The sequence below is a fragment of the Perca fluviatilis genome, chromosome 11 (assembly GCF_010015445.1).
Source record: "Perca fluviatilis chromosome 11, GENO_Pfluv_1.0, whole genome shotgun sequence".
Lineage (NCBI taxonomy): Eukaryota > Metazoa > Chordata > Actinopteri > Perciformes > Percidae > Perca > Perca fluviatilis.
The window spans coordinates 11,834,231-11,855,950 of NC_053122.1; the positions used below are offsets into that span (position 1 = coordinate 11,834,231).

Consider the following 21,720-nt stretch of genomic DNA (forward strand, 5'->3'; position numbering starts at 1 on the left):
CCTGTCGCAACCCTTCAAGAAGCTCGGAGAACTGTATCTCTGTGTTCGGGTGAAAGTCAGAGAAACAGAGAGAGAGAGAGAGAGAGAGAGAGAGAGAGAGAGAGAGAGAGAGAGATAAGCATAGTTAGAAGGTTGGAAAGAAGGATGGACAGAGAAAAAAAGAGGAGGAAAGAGAAGGAGCAGAGGGCAACAAAAGAAAAATGAGGGAACCTAATGAAGACGGGAAGAAAATGAAAAGAATCAGATGGCTTAAGTGTCAGAAAAGGAGATAATAAAGTAACAAAGTAGCACAATAGAGGCTAGTTGATATATTAGACTTTCCATCATTCACCTCTCATCTAAAATGTCAAACACAAGCACCCAAGTATCCAGCTACACACAACTGCTGGAACATATCTTTCTTTCGTTCTTTTTTACTGTCTGACATCTTAATACTCCCCCTTTCTCTCTGTGCCCCCCTCCTCTCTTTCCCTTCTTCCCTGTTACGTTTACAAGCCAGCCAATTGTCCACCACATATTTCAGAGTCAAAGCGACCGCAGGCTCACTGCACTGACAAATCAAATCACTGCAAAATCAGTTATTTCCTGCTTTTGCCACCGCAACAAATGGTGTGTGTGTGTTGTGTGTGTGTGTGTGTGTGTGTGCGTGTGTGTGTGCGTGTGTGTGTGTGTGTGAGATGACGCAAATCTGGAGAATGATTGCCTCAGTAAAGAATACCCAGCTGATGTCCTTAGTAATCCTGCCATTAGCAGTAATGTTTTCAATTACCACTAAATTAAAAGTTTTTTTTTTTAAATAAGTGATATCTTAAAAAAGAATGAACACACTAGAGGCATACACACAAGCACACAGACATGTAAGACCAGATATAACACTGCACTTCATAACTCACTCCATCCTTTTTTTTCTTCTTCTTCTTCTTTCTCGATTGCAGTAAGAACACTTCACCCAAGGATGGAGCAGCCACTCCAGGAACCCCGAAGGTGAGCTGAACCTCAATCTCTTCACATGTAATATGACGTCTATATTTGGAATATTAGCATTTCATTCAGGCTGCAATCAAGTACGCCATGCCTGCAAAAACACAGGTGAAAGATTTTAAATGATAAATGAAATCAGACATGTTCATAGTAAACCGAGTTAGATTCAACAACATTATGACACTTTTTTCAATGATAGTTCTTTACTGTCTATCACAGCTGTTACTCTGATGCCTCTGTTCCTCTCTGCTGCACTAAGGGGAAATATACTGTACTGTAGGCCTCACACACACACACACACACACACACACACACACACACACACACACACACACACACACACACACACACACACACAGAATTGCCAGTCTCCCGTGGTCCAACAGGCAGCAGAGCCAAGAGGCACTGTGCTGTGATAGTTCCAATTAGAGAGGCCAAAATGCAGACAGACAGAAAAGGAAGAAAAAGACAGATAACGTCCAATTGTGGGAAGACAGATTCATGATTCCATCAAGTAGGCCTTCCCTTAAAAGAAGACATTTCTGTGTCCTTAACATGATGTATAGATGATAGATTTAATAGAAAAATCTAACTTTGACTTTGAATAAGCTGCGGGGGCTATGGGTGGACTTGATAGCTTGATAATGTATTGGACTTAATAAAATACAGGAAAAAGATGGTGAGATGGGGATTTTTTTTATGATGGGAATCAACTTGTTTCAAGAAATGAATCCACACGTCACTTCCAAACTGCCAGATTTTGAAAACTTATTTTGTGGGAATTCAAATAACCCTAAATCTTGTGATTGTTTTTTTTTAATCTTCAGGTTCTGACAGACATTAAACATTTGTTCATGCATGGCTTTCTCTTTCCTGCTGATTTTCTTTTTCCTACATTCTTACCGCTAACCAGTATAACATACAAATACAAATAAATAACTTTCACTGATAAAAAACAGGTCCTTAAACGTGGATATCATGATATGGAGAGCGTTATAATACAGTTAACCACTCTTGTCTCTGGATTATCACTTACACTTCTTTCATGCTGGGGAGTACCACTAGAATATTTCAGTCTTAGTCTTAACTAAAGTCTGGGAAAGAAGATTCAATGTAGCGACTTTATCCAACATGGCTGAAAACATGCAATTGAATAGTATCTATGTAGCTCTACTCTGCATTACGTGTCAATGTTTCCTGAAAGTATCCCAAAAGCAATTAAGGGCTTCATCATTTCCCTGTTTGTTTTAATTTCCAACTAAAGACCATGTAAAAGTCAGATGCCCTACTGCAGTAAAAGCACTCCCGACGTGCTCATGAATTCAACGTAGGAGCTCTAAAATAATTCAGGGGGTCCATTTTCATTCCGACACACCTTCAGGTGCTGACCCAGGCTTAGAGAGCAGCACTCACAGCGCTGCGGGTGGGCTTGTACTTGAGAAAGGCAGACAGAGCAGGGGGTGAGCGCTGGCCTTCCTCTCTGGCCGTGACTGCGCATCTCACCGCTGATGTTTAGTATTCAGCAGCAGGCCATGGAGAATGGAGACGGCCAGTCTGAAGCACATGGGGCCTGTTGTTGTCGTCTCCTCCCCGGTATGAACCACCCACCACTGTTAGACCGAAGATTAACCCCAGAGCACCTCCTTACAGGGTGTTCGGCCCACTTTGTGTACTCCTCGCTAAGCTAAGGTGATTGTGCTGGACTAAAAACGTGATATCTGTAAGGGCCACACACTCTTTGACACACACACACACACACACACACGTGTGATACACCATCTCTCATGCATGTGTAAAGATTAAGACACGTACCTTCTCTTTGCCTCTCTATGTGTTTCTCATCATTATGGATTTACATATACAAAACACAGATTCAAACATGTTAACATTTTTACAATGCAAATTCCCAAAACACACTTTACACCAGTCTTCACAGTCAAATATGGAGTCCAGTTTTCTGCACCATGAAGTAAATCCAGTTACTCACCTGAATGTAGCTTTAAATGCAACCTTTTTGTAGCTGATCTTTTTGCATGTTGATTTAATTTGGTTGGTTTAAAAGACCCAAATTTCAATGGAAGATCTTCATTTATAATCTCTTATCGTAGAATACTGTTAAATGTCATGCTCTAATGATAAAACTTAAGCATATTCCCAGAACGCCCCCAGGTAAATGATTCCTGACCTCTTTAAACCTGGGTAAAAGAGAGAAAAAAAGACCACACACACACACACACAGACACACAGAGGCATAAAAGCATCATGCATAATGTCCAATTTACCGTGGCAGCACTGGAGGTTGGTCATTTCTCACATATTATTATTAGATTACTGCTGTCGAGCACTTAAGCCTCTGCTCTGCCCCTTTCCGCTTGATTAATAGGAGACGACTGTAAATACAAATATTTCATGGCTTGCCTTGTAAAAAAAGAGAAAGCAGCAGTACAGAGAAAATATAAGCACACACACAACACACACACACACACACACACACACAGCTAGAGCTCTGTCAGGACTAAGCCTGGTAAAAAAGTGATATTGCTCCTCTTTTCTTCCCTTGTTCTCTTTCTTTCACATCACTATCTACTTGTGTCTTGTTCACTTGAGGAATTCCCTGGATTGTCTTTGTCACAGAGTGGGTTAGAAGAGGATATAGTTTTAAATGCGTGTGTCTTTTGGAGAGAAAGTGTGTGTGTGTGTGTGTGTGTGTGTGTGTGTGTGTGTGCGTGTGTGTGTGTGTGTGTGCGTGTGTGCGTGTACAAAGTGTTGTGAGACAGATTTATGGACAGGCGGTGTCCCGTAATGTCAAGACAGTTACGCTCTTTCCTTTTTTTAGATGTTTACCGTTCCTCCCCCTCTTCTTCCTTCTTCCTCTCTTTTCAATCACTCGTTCTTCCCTTACTCCTCTTAACGTCCCATAAACATTAACTCTAATCAGTGGAAGGGACTTTATAGACAAAGTCAGGCAGGTTACAGTCATCATCAATGACGTGGCGCTCTCAGCATCTGTGGCAATAACAACTCTTGAAATTCTCCAAGGGTAAAGATTCTCTGTTCCCGTTTTTTTTTTTTCTGTCTTCTTCTTCTCTGTGTAAGAGAGCTATTGCAATACAGAACTAAACTTTTATTTTTTTGAAATTATATTCTTTTTCTTTTTTATATGAATTTATTTGATACACACAACAAAGTCAAACTGTCGACAGTAATTTTACTTTTTGCGTTTAAATTTAGTCAACTGACACTGACCCTTCAACTGCTTGTATCTCCTACTCTTCAAATGACAATCCAACTGCTGCCATTACTTTTCTTAGTTTTCTTTTTCTTTTTATAAATGTACTACTACTACTTCCCATGCTCACACTTGAGCCAACACTTTCACTGACATCGTCTATCAGTTTATACACTTGAAGTGGCACTGGTTTCTTTCAGGATGTTACACAGCACCAGCACTTTGACTGACATTTTAACTCCTTCCACTGCTTGAACTTCAGCTAAATCTTCAACTACTTTCAGCACTTAGATTTGAAGACACAAGAGTAGGATTTTCCTAAAAATCAATTTATAGACTCAAACAAAAAGAATCCCTCTTATTTATCACTTATGACCTACTAGAGTGTGTGTCTGTATCTACAGAGACCCTGCCCTCTGCCTGTATTCTGGTGCCAACCTCTATAAAAACGATAGCGACCGCAGGGGTCAGATCGTAAGCACACATGCAAGAGGAAGCTACGAAAAATAGCAAACACATGGCGGAAAACCCCCCCGCAAATTTAGCGAGACGAATAGCCAAGCAGACAAATCTCGTTCTAAAAACGAGATTGCATTTGGGGTTGGCGAGCACTGTAACCCTAATGCAATTTCAATATCTCTCATTATTTGTAGATTGCCACTTTAACTTCAACTTCAACTTTCAGCAGCCAGCACATGTAGGTTTTTTTCAGTTCTATTGTGTGTTTCTTCATTCTATGTGTTCTTCAGAACAATGTATCCTTTTCTAGTTGTTGCATTCAGTTCTACCAAGCCAAGGTGGAGGTGGCGACATGCAAGGGTGTTATCTCTCCAACAGTGCAATGGTATCTGTTTTTCCTTAGATCTGAATTTATTTTTGAAACAGCATTACTCGTGCCTTGTGCATGTTTATTGATTATTTCCATGCCGCAACTTGCGAGGACAGGTTCTGCTCTAACATCTGCATATAGAAGACATTTTATTTCTTATTTCTCTCTCTCTCTCTCTCTCTCTCTCTCTCTCTAGTCAATGCTGTTGTCGGTGCACATCAAGCGTGAGGGAGAGTCTCCAGTGGTCTCGCCCCTGTCCTCTGAAGACGCCCACCACTCCGACAGATACCAGGTCACACTCACTCACACACACACACACACACACACACACACACACACACACACACACACACACACACACACACACACACACACACACAGGGTTGAATAACAGTCACTTGGTCACATTAGTTTTTTAGATTTGTGAAATTCCATAATTCTGACTGATGTATAACGGTATAGCAGAGGATTATGGTAGATTTTTGGCTTTTATGCCCTCTCAGCAGTTGCGTTGACCAACAGGCCAATCTCCTTAAATCTCAGATGTCTTGAAAGCCGCCCTGACTGCTTTTATCTCTTAAATTCATCAAAGTTTGTTCGGGTAATTCTTCTGGCCATGATGTATCTCCGGGTTAAGTGGGTTTTCCCCCTTACACCATAAAATAAGAACTATTAAGTCCACACAGACGTTACAGCCATACGTTCAAGATGACACAGCTCATAAAGACCTTATAGCGATAAAGTAGATTTTCTCATTAAGTGAAACTGCTGAAATCACCTTATATTATACATATGATTAAGTCAATGGTGACTCTTTTTACCACCCTGAAAATGAAGCATAACGGCAGACTTTGCCACCTTCTCTCGGCCTGTCACTCCATGTCAGTGCAATTTTTCTCTCTACCTCTTCCCTTCCTCTAAAAAGCTGACCTATACTCAACCATACACTCACTGTATCATAATGATACGGTAGTAGCGGCCACGCAAAGGCAAGTGGGCCTATAACTTAAGTGGCGGCAAGGAGGACAGGGGAGAGAGTGAAGGAGTGAGGAGACGGATGGAGGGCTAGAACAGAAGGAGAAGGCCTGACTGCTTGTCGGCTCTTACTGATGGACGGTGGGTCGACTGTTAGAGGACTGAACCGCTGCCTACACACTGTTGCCGTGTCAAAGAGAGGGCATCCATAACTGCGACTGGGGATGCTTAGTCAGCATATAGCTAAAGACATACAGGCCTCTGGGTGTGAATCCCAGAAGACCTGAGGTGCCCATTCTGCAAGAGACGGAAGGGATCTGACCTCACTTAATTTATTTCTCAAAGCTGTACTTTTAAGACCATTATTCTTAATGATACAGGGAATTTACCCCAGGCATCCTGAACTACCCAAGACCCCAAATGTTCCACATTCACTCAGATAAATGTAAAATTGAATTGTACGTCACAGTTGCCATTGGTGGAAAGTAACTGACTACATTGAATAAAATACTGTGCTTTTACTGTAGACTTTTGAGGTGCTGTTACACACTTTATACTACTTTATGCTTCTATTCCACTACTTTTCAGCGCAATGTACTGTACTTTGCAGATTTTACATAAAAAAAACACATGATAAGCTTAAAATATACAGTGCATTATACAGTGCAGTGGTTCTCAAGCTTTGTGGTTTTTTTTAACCCTTGCAAAAAAAGGGCTGCCCCTCCCCTAAAAAAAAAAAAAAAGATTACAGAAAAGTCCAAAATATGAAAATTAATTTGTGTAGCAAAAACGTTCTTGTATCTTTCTCATACATTTCTCCCACCCCCCCAGATTTATTTTGGTACCCTGTGAAGGGGGCCCAACCCCAACCCCTTGTGTGGGAACCCCTTGACTACCTATTAATATTAACATAATGAGTATTATATACTTTTGGAGTTTTGTTACATTTGCTCCCATTCTAGAATAGAAGTGTATGGAGAAATTATAAGAACAAATACAAATCAGAAATAAGTAAACATATGTACAATCTACTAACTATATATGGAAAAATAGAAATAAGAAATAAATATGTAAAAAAGATGTGTGTTATACTACAACACATAGCAACAATATACATGGAAAAAAAAATAGAGATGAGAAATATGTAAACATATGCATACTAGGCTACAATATACGGTATAATAACAGTGTCAGTAATACCAGTGCTGAAAAATGGGAACTATTGTGCAGTATAAATGTGCAGTATTAATGCCATGCAGAGTATGGTACAGTTGAATTATTATTGCAGTATTAGCACAGAGAATTGCACACATTACTCAGTATTGCACAGTTGAAAGAAGTAAATTATATGAATACTTCTTCTACCATTGACAGTTGCATATTAAGAACTTAGGTTTGATATTTAACTGGCTACAAAACTGTAAATAATCTGCTGCACACACAGAAAAAGCTAAATAGCTGAAGAAACCACCAGAAACCAATACATGACTTTATTATTCTTTGTATTTGATAAACCGTAGTAGTTGGAGGAACAGTACATATAGTTGTGCATCTAGTAGCCTTTAGTGTGCTTGTAAAACTCCAAACCCTTTCATTAAAAGGAGGCCGTTTAATGAAAACCCGTTGCTGCCCCCTAGCGGTCGAGATCTGGAACAACACGTGACGTTTCCCCACTTCCGTCTCCAGCGCGTCACATGATCAAAACAAGCCAACATGGCGTCTGACATGAGCAGTATCTGGCAGATACGAGCGCCACTTTCAATCCTTTTCCATCCGTATTAAATTATAGACACAAGCGTTACTTTGCAGTGATGTTCAGTATCAGGAATCACAGCCGGGTAGTTTGCTGCTGTGAGTTTTGGCGGCTGTAGAATGAGCTATGAGTGAACCGTGACAGTTATGGAGGATGTGGAAAACAATAGAGAAGTAGGTTTGTTTACAGTGCCCCAGTCTCAGCATCCAAAGCAATCCCATTCTGAAAAGTTATATTTGTACTTGTAAACATGTTATATTGTTTGTTTATTACCTAATGTACAATTCCTCTCTCTTCTTTTCCTCTCTGCTTGCAGACATTTTTACGAGTTCGAGCAAACAGGCAAACAAGATTGAATGGTATGTACATACAACGTTTCATCTCCTGAGTGATACTTAATATTGCTTATTAAATTACGTTATATGGCTCCAACGACTTTATTCAATTTAAATATTGTTATTAAGAGTTTATTACTGTGCTCTGGCCTGTTTTTGGTCATGGGCTTTCTGGAAACATTGTATAGATTTACCTTAATGTCATTTCCAGAAGTTGAATATAACTCAATACAGGAATGAAAGATGTGAAAATAAATAATCATTACCACAAAATACATTATAATATCACTGGTGTCAAGGCACAGGAGACAAAATAGTGTGACTATACAATGGTAATTTCTTACCTAAAGTTTAGTCCTTTCTGAAAGGTGTGTTATGATTTAATGGAACATATTTTACCACTGCATATTTGCTCTGCTGTCAGGTGATGTTTATCTATGATTCCTCATTAATGATGTCATGTCTTGCTCAAGGGTTTTGTGTTAATCAATCTGAACAAAGAGCCGTTCTCCCGAAACGTCAACCAGTCAGTAACTAATATAGCATTGGGGGCTTTCAGTGTGCTTTTAGTGTGGATTGATTTTTTATTTTATTTTTTTTGCTTATGCCGGATCCAGCACCTGATCCATTTTTTAATAGTATGTTTTGTTGCCAAAAGCATCTTATCGAATGGGCTAAGTTCATCTTAGCTCTTAGTAGCCCCAGTTTGTACCTGTTTTACGTATTACAATCGAGTCACAAAGCTAAGAATCCTTTTTTCCGAAGAATAATCAGGCAACCCGAAGAACCCAGAAGGTTGTTAAACAACACGTATTGTTGTTATGAAGGTATTTAGAGACACGGTGTCAAAGCGAAAAGACAGCACTCCTTTTTTTGGTAATATTTTGGATTAAAACCCAATGCTAAAAGGGAACCTATGATTAAAAAAAAATTAATGAGGCAATCTGTAAACTTTGAAGGTGCCAGCATCTGGAGGCAACATTTGTCTAGAGTGGCCGCGATCAGCTCCGGGGGCCACATTGCAGCCGGAACGCGGCGCAGCTGCGCCCGTCTCTGCAGCAAAAGCTTGACCGGAGAGGCCAGAGATCAAAGTAAGCGCTCTACAGATATTGAGCGTCATTGACGAATATCTTTTTCTTGTAAAATGTCCGATACACGGGTTTTGTCACAAGTTTATTAAAAGGTGGGAGAGTTTCCTCACCGTGGAATCCCTAATAGGCAACACTGTGGCATCACGAAGGTGGCAATGAGGCCGATGGGCCTGTTTCACAGAAGACATTTTGGCATGTCACAGTAGGGAAAGCACAGGTTTTGAAAATAAAATCGATAGCTGAATTCCATTCTGGCTCACTGCTAGGGGTGGGAATCACCAGAGGCCTCACGATACGATATCGTCACCATACTTTTGTCACGATACAGTATTATTGCGATTTTAAACATATTGAAATATTCTGCGATATATTGCAATTTATTACCGTATTTTCTGGACTATAAGTCGCTCCGGAGTTTAAGTCGCATCAGTCAAAAAAAGCGTCACGAAGAGGAAAAAAACATATATTTCGCACCGGACTATAAGTCGCATTTATTTAGAAATTTATTTCACTAAATCCAAGACCAAAATCAGCCATCTGTCAACTACACAATAGCACACAGAACAACAGGCTGAATACGGTAGGTGTCCGGTATGTTAACGTAACACATTCACAGTTATTGAACTATACAATAGCACACAGAACAACTACCTGGGCGTGGAGATGTAACTGCACCGTTGACGAGCCCCTCCCGGCAGCACGCATCCATGTGTGGACTAGCTAGTTCCTCCACCTTTGGCCATCTTGCTTTCAGCCCGCGATTAGCTTTCTTTGTTTTCTTCATTGCAGTAAGAGTCAGCTTTTCGCCAGTCCCTCACAAGTTTCTCCCTCATTTCAAACTTTCTTTCTGCTGCTCGATTACCGTTTTCGGCTGCATATTTTACTACCTGCAGTTTGTTATCTCTTGTTGTCTTTAGGAGCAGCATTCTAGTTGTCACAAGCCTAGAGCACCCTCTCGCGGCTGTAGACGGTAATGTTTTCAGTATGAATTAACATTTAAAAACATGTTAAATTATATATATTTTGATATATAAGTCGCACCTGACTATAAGTCGCAGGACCAGCCAAAGTAGGAAAAAAAGTGCGACTTCTAGTCCAGAAAATACGGTACCTTTTTTCCAACTTAAAACTTTTCCCAATTTCAAATTATGTCCCCAAAAGAAAATTTTGTTAACATCTGTTTTATCTAAAAAGATACATTTTTCATTTCATTTCACCTTTATTGCTGCAAAATGGGATTGTCAAGCAGACAAACTGACCAACACATATATAATAAAAGATCGATACTTGTCGTCTGTGTATCAATACAGTATTGCCACGGAAAATATTGTGATACTATGCTGTATTGATTTTTTCCCCCCCACCCCTACTCACTGCCATGGCTTACTGGGACGCTTGAATAGAATGCAGCAGATGTTTGTACTAAAATGGGTTGCAAGACAAGAAGACTCCTGTGCATTCAGCGTCCATAATACTACATTTCGAACATGGTCTTCAGGTTGAACACAGTTAAATACTCCATGATGTTTAACACAAATGTCAGTTGACAGTGTTGCTTCTTTTGCCATGCTACTAAACAAAATGGTCACGTTTTTTTCATTCACCCCTGTCAACTTTTAACGAAACTACTCGTCCTTTTTGATGAAGGGATAAAGAAGCAGTGTAAACCAATAATGTAATCAATATATCTGTATCTGTAACACTTGAATCTTACCACATTGGTTGTTATCTTGCAAAAATGTTGCGTTTCCAGTTTTGAGGCAACACACGGATAACTCAGCATTTCTCAGAGCCGACAAGGGACTTACTTTAAACTTCGCCCTCCATTACTTTCTCTCTGCCCTCACGTGGAACCAGGAATCATTCTCATGTGGGGTATAACAGCTGGGGGGTGGGGGACCTAATTAGCAGCCCTTTCCCTTCTCTATTTAACAACGCTCCCCTCGATTAGCATCAGGGGAGAATTGGTGAGGAGGAGGAGGAGGCTGTTTCTCTCTTTAACCCTCCCTGCCTCACTTTCTCCATCTTCTTCCCCTGCAGTCATGGCGTATTGCCGTAAGTCCACCTCCTCCTCTCCCTCCATCTCTTGCCACGGTCCCTCTTGGCCTCCTCTGCTTTCCCAGCCAGCTAAAAATTAATGTCCCCATGCGCCATTTGCAGTTAAGAAAAAACGACAGAGACTCGGGGCGCAATGACGGCTGTTCTGCTCTGTTAAATTTCTAATTAAGTGTGTGTGTGTGGGGGGGAAGCTGTGACAGAAGGGCAAGGGAGGAAAGGGACGAGAAACCAACGCAGAGGAATGGTGTGGATGTAGAGTGAAGGAAGGGGATTGAGACTGTCGCGTCCGTCTCTTGTCACTTCTTTCTTTACACATTTCAGGAGTTGAGTGCTCTCAGCCTTGTCTCATGCTTCTAGGCTTGTAAATAATTGAGATTAGTGAGCAGCTATATTACATTGCATATGATCCAATAAAGGAAAATTCATCTGACATAAATTCCCCTCAGGCGTTATTTCAGATTCTCTCCTGTGCCTCGAAACCAGTGATATTATCGTCCAATGAAACATGCTTAAAAACTCAAATGATAACCATTTAATGCTAAATTGACATAAAAAATGTTTCTCCCTGTCTCTGCCTTTCTCTCTTGCCTATCATTTCCAGCACGTATAGGGAAGATGAAGAGGAGGAAGCCTGAGGAGGGGGGCCAGGTATGTCCGCTGTGCAGCACCCCATTGGCTGGGAGCGAGGAGGAGATGAGTAGACATGTGGAACAATGCCTGATCCAGGTAGTACAATCCTGGCCCTGAACCAGTCGGACAGCCTCTCAACCTTTCTCTTCCTGTAGATGCTGACCAGTCACCTCTTTACTTCTATGTAGATGCTGTCCAATCACTTCTGTACATTAGTGCAGATACCAACCAATAGCGACTGTAGCTTCTCTAGATATTAACTTCCTTTACATGGCGGTACTGCATGCACATCATATGGGAATTACTGTCTAAAAGACCATTAAAAAAAAAAAAAAAACACTGACATTGAACTATTCACATATCCATGATTCAATTTTGCCACTGCAAAGCTGACAGGAACATTATTTTGAAGTAGAAGGCTGTGGTTTATCCCATATGACATGGCTGCAGCTTACCCATTGGCATGCAGCTCCTGTATGAGCATAACAGTTACATCTTTAGTATCTGTAGATGAGGGCCAATTTGGCTTTGCTTGCTGTAGATGTAGCCCCAACAGAAAGATATTTCCAGTCACCTCCTCTCTCTGTTTTGTAGCTGTCAAACCAATGACAGCCTCTCATGTCAGATTTGGTCACCAATCCTTCTTTCCTGTAGATGCCAAACAGTTCCATTCTATCCTAGAGTAGACAACAGACAAAAATCCTCAACACTGCTCCTGTATCCCACCTTACTAACTATAGCTGACTGTAACACTAGCTATAGAAACACTAATACCTCTTTTCCACTAGCACGCTTTAGGCTTTCCAGAGCTGTACCATTCTATGTGAGCTGTGTTTTTATTACATATTCATATCAGTGCAGATACTGTACTGAGCTTGCAACCGGAGCCAGAGCTCTGTTCTCCTTTTGTAATTAGTGATCAAGTGGACTGAAGATTCTCTGTTTGATCTGATCTCCTCTTTGCCGTTTATCTTAACTAGAGCTAGACATTTTTGGGCTTGTCACTTCCTGCTGCTGCTTCACTGTAAAAGATGAAAATAAAACAATCAAAAGGTCTTTGGCCACTTTAGCGATTACGTCCCAGTGAAAATGTCTAGAACGATTTGATTCTAAAGCAGTTGGTGCAAGTTAAGTTATGTTAGACACACAAAAAAACGTACTTTTGGCTAAATAAAAACAAACAAAACTTAATTTTGGACGTTTTTCTGTTAAGATGAATCAATTTGAAACCGTTCCTTGGTGGAATAGACTTCATTTTAGCAACAACAAGCACAGCAAAACAAAGCTGTTGAGAAAACTGAGTCTACGTTCTGTTAGAAACATATTAAATGTAGGAACAGAAAGGTGTAACACAGCACAGTGTCTCCTGAGTTACACACAAGCTTGATGCACAACAGAAGAAGAAAATAGTCGGAGCCTCCAGGGAGGTAGTTGGTAATTTAGTGCAGTGTGTGCAAACCTTTAAACTCTGAACACATGACTTAGATTAGCAGTCTCGTTTCTGGTCTCATCTGTGTCCTATAGACATTTACCAACAATACAGGTACTTATCACAGCTGGTCATAGTATGGTACAGATAAAGCGTGCTACGGAGATCCGGCCTGTCTTCCACCACACCATATTTAACACAGTAAAACTGTGTACTTACAGCTGTTGAAATTTGCAAGAAAAAAATGCCTCAGCCCTTTGCTCTGATTAACACGTGTCCCTGTATGTGTGTGTGTCAGCGTGAGGGTGCATTAGGCGATGATGACTCTGCAGACATGGACGGAGAAAATGGGCGGGGCTTTGAGGAGTACGAGTGGGCGGGGCAGAAGAGGATCAGAGCTACTGCTTTGCTGGAGGGAGGCTTCAGAGGTACAAGAGCACACACACACACACACACACACACACACACACACACACACACACACACACACATCTCTGGCCGTGTCCAGTCACACCCCAGTTGGCTGTATGTAGACAGGGTCAGCCCAGAGCCCTGTTTGTTCTCGCCTTCCTTTTTCTCTTTCTGTCTGTCTCCTCCTTTGTTTCTCTGCTCATCCATCATTCCCTCTGTCCAGTGTGAGCAGTGTTTGTTCTGTGGGACCGGTGTTGAATGTGACCTGGAGCTGTAATGGTGCCAGTGGTCTGGTGGCAGTGTAGGTTTGTCCCTGGGTCAGCCCAGCCCAGCCCAGCTTGGCTCGGCCCTACACAATCCTCTTAGCAAGGGGAAGGAAAACACATTTAGCTAGGCAATTGACCCGCTGGTCACCACTGTGTGTGTGTGTGTGTGTGTGTGTGTGTGTGTGTGTGTGTGTGTGTGTGTGTGTGTGTGTGTGTGTGTGTGTGTGTGTGTGTGTGTGTGTGTGTGTGTGTGTGTGTGTGTGTGTGTGTGTGTGTGTCCGTCCAGAAATGCAATTATAGAACTGGATGGGAGAGCTGGCCACTGGGGATCATGGCTGCTCTGTGACACAACACACCTACAGTGGTAGCTCTCTGTCACCGTCTCTTTTTGGTCCTTCTCAGATTTTTCAAACTTGTATTGTTAGTATTTTTCTTTAGCTTAGCCTATATAGATGTTTTCTGTATAGGGGCGTGTGGACAAATATTAAAGCAACAATTTAATGCCATGCTTCTGTCATCACACCCTGCAAATGTTAAATGTAAATTTAGTTTAGCTGATTTTCATCCAATAAATCTCTTTTTGCTAATTTAACCATTTTAGTCAGGTGTCAGACTTACGCGAGATCTGAGCTGCCGCAATAGACATAAAATGGCATTCCAAGGTTCACAAATTTTGATTTTATTTAGCAAGATTGGAACAGGATTTGGGACGTCTATGCTATGATTCAGCTCCTAGAACACTCAAAGGAGAAGTAGCTATTTAGATTTTATAATGTATGCAAATAGGGCTGCAGATTAATCAATTTAATACTGCTTTTGAAATCATAAAGAACACTTCCTCAGTAGAAACATAACACACTTGGCTCCGTTTTATATGTATTTGCTAGAAGAACCTTTCCTCTAAGCCTCAGAGTGCCTCTAAACTAAACATATGTTATATCTCTGTTTACCTAATTGTTTGAATACATGCAGTTTGATGTTTTAAACTGCACTGTGCTCCCACGGTGGCCTCCCATCGTGGCACTCAGGTGTTTGTGTGTAAAACGTGGTGATAAAGAAAGATGGAGGCAAGCCATCAAGATGTGCACACATGGTAAAGAGTAGTTGTCATCTAAGAGGCTCTTTTAAACTCTCTAGGCTCTACCTCGGCTTTCATCCGTCCCTCTTCCTGGTCGCCTTCCTTCTCCCCCTGTTCGATCCGTTGTTAAACACACACATGCTGAGCCTCACCTGCCTCCCTCTCTCCCCTCCCTCCTTCCCTCTCTGCAAGCCAGAGAGAGAGGAGACAAGACAGATCAATGTTGAAATCTCAACTAAACCTCGCCAAGGAACAGCTCGTGGGGTGGGAGGTGGCTTTCCCCACCCGTCCATCCATCTCCCCCATGCTCCTTCCATCCGCCCATCTCTCTTTCACGGCGTTAAACGAGCAGACACTGGACCCTTCTGCCTTGCTCTAATAGGGCACCTTGTGATGTTACACAGATAACTGAGGTGGCCTGGGGAGAGTGACTTGAAACGCACAGACACACACACACACACACACACACACACACACACACACACACACACACACACACACTCGGCAGAAGGCTCAGAAGGTGGATTTTGTCTTGAAAGCTCCTCAGTGGTTCTAACACTCGCCACTGAGTCCAGCAGGCTCTCGAGAGCCAGCGGAGGGCTAGACGGATATAGAGATGTTGCAGGGGGTCTCCTCAGCTGGCGGGATAAAGAGAAGGCCTATCCCTCTGTGAAGTGCCACCATCCTTCCCTCCCTTTGAGAGCACAAGGAAGAAAGGCAGAGGGAACGAGGCCCTTTCAAGGGGGAGGGAGGGGGAAGGGGAGGAAAAAATCGAACAAGATCAGTTTATGATTCAACTCTGTGTGAGGGAAGACTTCCCTGTGTCTCGCACCGGCTTAGGCAGGTTGAAAGGACCCACAGCACAGACCGAGAGCTTTCTTTATCTGTCTGCTGGACTGTCTGTCTGTCTTAAGTCTCAGTTTTATGAGCTGAAAAGCAATTGGCTTTTACTTTTAACTTTTAATACTAAAAAGTCTATATTTAAGGGAGAAATCGGTTTATTACAACTAAGTTTTCATCCCTTATGATAGGGTCGTTGTAAAAAAAAAAAATGATACTAACAGCAACATGAGACCTGAGTTTTGATACTGATTTCCAAACAATGCTTTTTTATATATATTTTACTTAAAGATATTTTATGTTTTGTGCAAACCCATTATTTTCATTTAACAGAAGTAGCCTAAGTTACTCAATTGTTAAATGTTGTCTTAAAAATAAGTAGCTCAAAAACTTGCACCTAGAGTAGTCTAAATTTGGCAAAATGTAGATTTAAATCAGGAACTATCCAGTCAAACAATAAGTCAGCAAACCTGACCAGACATTCAGAGAGGTCTGCGAACAGGGCATTTTTGGAGTAGTCATTTGAAAAGTTTGTAAGAATGCTTGTATAAAGTGTCTACAGGAAGTTCCCAGAGCCCAGTGTGGGATATTCAAATGTAGGTTTTTTTGTCCAATAACATTCCAAACCCCCCCAAAAAAATATAAAGTTTAAGAGTATATCTAACAGCAGCCCAAAAACAAAGCCTTACATTGGAGAACTTATCAAAATGTCAGCTGTTGACTCGGTAAGTACAGTGTCATTACCAAAAGCAATGATGGCGATTGATGAATTTGATTTTGATATAACACATTCTATTTAGTTCAGTTTGTTCCTCATATATCGTGTTCCTATTTGTTTCTTTAGTGTTTACTCCTGCTGTTTTAGTGGCATTACCAGGCTTTGGAACACAATAGTTGATCTGTTTGTTTAGCCGCAGACAGATGGAAAGGCAGACAGGGAGGCAGGCAGACTGATCCTGAGGTTTGATATCAGCCTGTCCTGAGAGACAGAGGAGGAGAAGAGGGGGATTATTGCAGGTTGAGATGGCCCAGAGGGATTGAGAAGAGGAGAAATCTGTGCTTTGTAAATGGACTTCAAAGATGGCCGTCTCATGTCTTTGTGTCTGTGTCCCTTTCCTCGTCTCTCTCCGTCTCTCTCTCTCCCTCTCTCTCTCTCTGACCTGTAAATGGCAGAAAGATAGTGCGATGGCCTTTGACTCCCCTCCTCTTTGCTTCTTAGAGGGTCCCGATAATTGCTATGGTAACGCGATGTCGCCGGGGTCGGTCGATTGGTTGATCCAGGTTGTCAGTCAGTCTGATGAGTCCTTTGATCCTGCCTGCCTCTTCAGATCTGTACTTGTGGTGTTGTTGTGGTGACATGTATGTAGATTGAGTGTCTCCGGTGTTGCTGCCATGACGCATGTAACTCGGAGGATAAAATGTGTAGTTAGTATGTTAAGAGTCAACAATATTCAGGAGGTGGTTATGATAATAAGACAGACCAGGGTGGCCCTGTAGGAGTCGGTTTGTGTGTGTATTGATCATGCCTGTATAGCAGAAAAGAGGGGAAATTGTGGACTGGTACATGAGAGGGAGAACAAGTGATACATGAGTAGAGAGATCAAGGGTGGTGGAAGAGAAGTAAAAAAAAAAGCCAACTGTCAACAGAAGAGAAAATGAGTGGAAAGGGGATATGTGGGAGAAATGAGAAAGAATAAAGGTAAGAAAGAAGGACTGATGACACAAAGAAGGTGAGGAAAGGAGGAATGGATGGGAAGAGAGGTAAAGAAAAAAAGAGAGTGGGGGGGGGGGCGTTGGTGCATAATGTGAGTGAAAGGCAGTTAGAGTGGGGCTGACCTTTCCCTGGCCAGATTAGATTGGCCTGCCAAGACTGCTTAGAGGGACAGATAGAAGCACTGGGAACACACACAACAGGCCACACATATGCTCACAGTTAAAACACTGAAGACCTGTACAGTGCTCAAATAGGCCATGAATCAATAAGAAAATACAGCATCACGTCCATCTTTATGGGCATAATTTAAAGTGTATGGAATGCTATTTTGTATTGTCAGTGTTTCAGACACTTACTGATAGTCCTGTATGGAACCTGTACATTTAAATATTGTTGTTGTGAATCCTTTGGGCTAGAGGTCTTCACAGGTCCACTTAGTTCTTAAGCTGGGTTGATGGTCAATGCAATGATTTTGGGGTGTACCCACGGCTTGGAGGTTGAGACGGCAATGTCCCCGGTTCACATTCTGACCAGATGCATGTCTCTCCCAGGCTTCCTGTCATCCCTCTACTGTTTTCTCAATTATTGTATGCAGAAGGCAGAAAGATCAGTGAGGATGATTGGTCCCACCTCATGTATCAATTTAAATATGGACTCTAGATTAGGTCTGCACGATACGTCACGATTTTTTAGCTTGTTCTCTGTCACGATTTTTTTCTCACGAAGTGTAATGTTTATTGCACACATGAAAAATTACAAAACAAATTGGCAGTACCAAACATAGATTTCTTTTTGGCACCTATAGCACATTGCCCATCACCACAAGCCTGTAAACATAGAGGCTTCAATGAATAAAGAAAATAAAGTACATACTGGCCATTTAAGTACAGTAGGCTACCAAAAATAGTGACATATAACACATTGAACTAAATATGGCCCTGACACAGGCTCTATCTGAACTCCTTCAACATGTCTTTACATAATTAAAACATGTCAGTCAACATGCTGCAGCTACACCTTCAGTCTCTAGAGAAATGGAGTTTGTCAGTTGCCAATTTAAGTACAGTATCAAAAACAGAATGATTTCTTAGCACACTCTTTAACTGCTTGCCTTTTATAGAATGAACATTCAACTGGCCATTCAAGTAGGTTACCAAAAATAGAAGTTTAACGCACTGCGCTGAATATGGCCCTGAACATGGCTCTAAATAGGCTAATTGAAACGTCATTCTTGTACATAGCTGGCAGTGCATCGTATGAAAAAAGGTTGCAGGAGGGTATTGAGTAGCATTTGTCCAATGTATGGATCATCTTTCGAAATCCATCCTGTTCTACGGTGTATATTGGAACCATATCTTTTGCTAGATGGTAAGCAGTTGCTTCTGTTATTTCCTTACTCCTACTGGAGTTATGTGGGTATGGCGTCGCATTGTGGCAAGGGCAAAGCATGCCTTGCAAACCACATCAGACTGACCCTCGTTATCTTGCTTGAATCCAAAATTCCACACCACCGAATGCGGGCCTTTTTTCGGAACGAGATTGGTTTGAGACTGAGTGGTTGGCTGATTCTCGTCACTAGTACCTGTACTGGGTTTTCATCGACATCCATTTGGTTTATTTCCGAACTACCACGCTCGCTCGACGAGTGAAACACGTGACATAAAGGCGCTTTGTCATTGGCTGAGGGTGAAGCCCTGAACTTTGTGAGAGCTGTCCTATTAAAATAAAGGCCAAAAATGCCCACACAAAAAATGTAATCGCAAACGGTTGAATCAAGATCGCGATTTTATAACGATTTATTGTGCAGGCCTACTCTAGATATGACTCTGTATCTCACTTGTCACCACAGTGTTGTAGGTGACTAACAGGTCTGGAATGCAATGTGTGTAAACTAGACAGTTAACAAGGTATTTGATGGTGGATGAGGGGGAAAAAAACAATGAGCTTTCCACAAAATCAACAAACTAAGTTGCAAGGAGAAAGTCTGCCAGTGAAAATAGGAATAAAAGTCCAACCGTTTCACCATGTCAGACTGTATAATGTAACATGTGCTCTGCTCACCTTCTGCCATGCCCTGAAAAACTATAGCCTCAGTAGCCGAGCAGAGCCAGCAGGCTGCTAGATTTACGCTACGTGGCCATTGTTCCCATATGTTCCCCTCTGCCACTGAGACCAAATAAAAGTTAAAAGGTGCTTTTTATTTGATCACTAAAAACCATGGGCCTGTTGTAAAACGGCTTAGCATTGGTGGCGCGTTTAATCACAGCGGCTTCCAGTCGTTCCGTGCTCCCATTCGCTCTCCTCACTCCTCGTTTTTTTTATTCTTTTCTAGAGTAAGAGTGAAATGAATTACACAGTTAAGACGGGGGTGAAGCAGCAGCAAATCCCAGAAGATCCTCAGAGACGAGCCCTACCGGCAGTGCAGTGAGACACTATAGTGCACTGAGACCAACTGTTATAGGAAGTCAAGTATCGAGACTTGCACACACACTGGGACAAGGGGGTTAAATAAGATAGCTGTCAAGCTTGTATCTGGTCCCACACACACACACACACACACACACACACACACACACACACACACAAACTCACTCATGTTACATACACCCAGAGAACACTAGTCCAGCTGAGAGCTTGTAGAAATTGGGATAGGTGTAAATAAGATGGCTGTCAGGCCTGTCACAGGCAGACACACACAGATGCATTCAGAGTCACATCTCAAGTGAAACACAAGTGTGTACACACACACAAAACACACACCTAGCTACCTCCAAATAGTAAGTAACATACACACCTGAACACTGCTCCACACACCTTACCTACCATTGCATGCTAGATAGATGTGGTGTAAGTGACGGGTAGACAGACACTTGCACACACACACTCACCTTCAAGGGGTTGGAGATACAGGGTTTAAGTGACAGAGGGACAGACAGCCTCAAACAAACACTGAAGTGACGCCTCTAAGTGACGGACACACACACACACAGCCTGCTCTGTGGCTAAGTGGAGCTGAAGGAAGCAGTCAGGCAGCGGTAAGGGTTTGTCTGGGCGTTCATCACTGGGTTTATAGAAGTGCCACTCACACACACACACACACACACTCCCACACTCTCCCGCTCTTTCTCTCAAAGATTGATGGGTGAGGTGTCTGTCTTCATCAGTTCACCCCATGTCTAAACGCTGTCTCTTTCTTTGCCTTCGTCTCTCTGACCAAATTTTTCTCGTCTACCTCCGTTTGCAGAATTCGTAATTGGTCAGGGAAAAGTAAAGTTTAAACTGAGCTAAATTTAAGATCTTCAGGTTTGTCTAAAAAAATGGTTAATAGGGTTCTTAAAGAGGCTTTCTTATGCAGGGTTATTTAAAAAAAATTAACATTTATTTGTACTTCTATTGCTGGCCCATTTAACATTAGACACTGATGTAGATGCTGTTTTTTACTATGACATTTAGGCGAGGCAGAAGTGAAAAGTAAAGCAAACAAAAGACACAGATCGTATATTGTTCAGCTTGGCTGGAATATGGGACCTGCAGCTGTGATGGATTTATTTTTTTCATATTGTATTAGATCACTTAGATCGTGGTTTTAGCACCAAACCTCACCATGCTGTGTTTTGGAAAATTATAAGTGATGAAGCCAAGGGTTGCTGTGCGGTTTTATGTGAAAATAATTCCAATGTAGGCTTCACATACTGATGTCCTGGTCACAAGAGCATCTTTTTAAATATTGAATGAATGTAAATGTTACGCTTTACATATAACGCCTAGGGTTCTCTTATTCCTACTTTGGTGACAAAGTAAATAAAAGTCATGCTGACAATTATTGTCTTTTTCACAGGAACAGGTTTTGCAACGTGTAGCATTAAGGAGAGCGCGGCAGACAGCGACGCTGACCTAGACGTGGACGGGGACGACACCTTGGAGTACGGCAAGGCCCAGTACACCGAGGCCGATATCATCCCCTGCTCTGGAGCCGGAGAGGACCAAGGAGAGGCCAGGGAGAGGGAGGCGCTACGGGGAGCCGTGCTCAAGTATGAAGCCTTAACTGCTGCGCTGTCAAACTAGCAGAATACCATCTTAACTAAACGGACAAAACGAAAT

General features: G+C 41.9%; 1 protein-coding gene across 11 annotated transcripts in view; it reads left to right on the forward strand.

The window, feature by feature from the left end:
- rnf220a (ring finger protein 220a) overlaps nucleotides 1-21,720 on the forward strand; it is a 152,378-nt gene that overhangs the window by 112,114 nt on the left and 18,544 nt on the right. For 5 of the 11 annotated variants that reach the window (XM_039815306.1, XM_039815307.1, XM_039815311.1 and 2 more), the window contains 7 exons: nucleotides 936-984; nucleotides 5,236-5,331; nucleotides 8,084-8,126; nucleotides 9,062-9,193; nucleotides 11,853-11,977; nucleotides 13,609-13,738; nucleotides 21,458-21,650. In XM_039815306.1, coding sequence (XP_039671240.1) covers nucleotides 936-984; nucleotides 5,236-5,331; nucleotides 8,084-8,126; nucleotides 9,062-9,193; nucleotides 11,853-11,977; nucleotides 13,609-13,738; nucleotides 21,458-21,650 — 768 coding nt within the window. The remainder of the gene's footprint in view (nucleotides 1-935; nucleotides 985-5,235; nucleotides 5,332-8,083; nucleotides 8,127-9,061; nucleotides 9,194-11,852; nucleotides 11,978-13,608; nucleotides 13,739-21,457; nucleotides 21,651-21,720) is intronic. The other 6 variants (XM_039815309.1, XM_039815313.1, XM_039815315.1 and 3 more) reach the window with 3 other exon arrangements.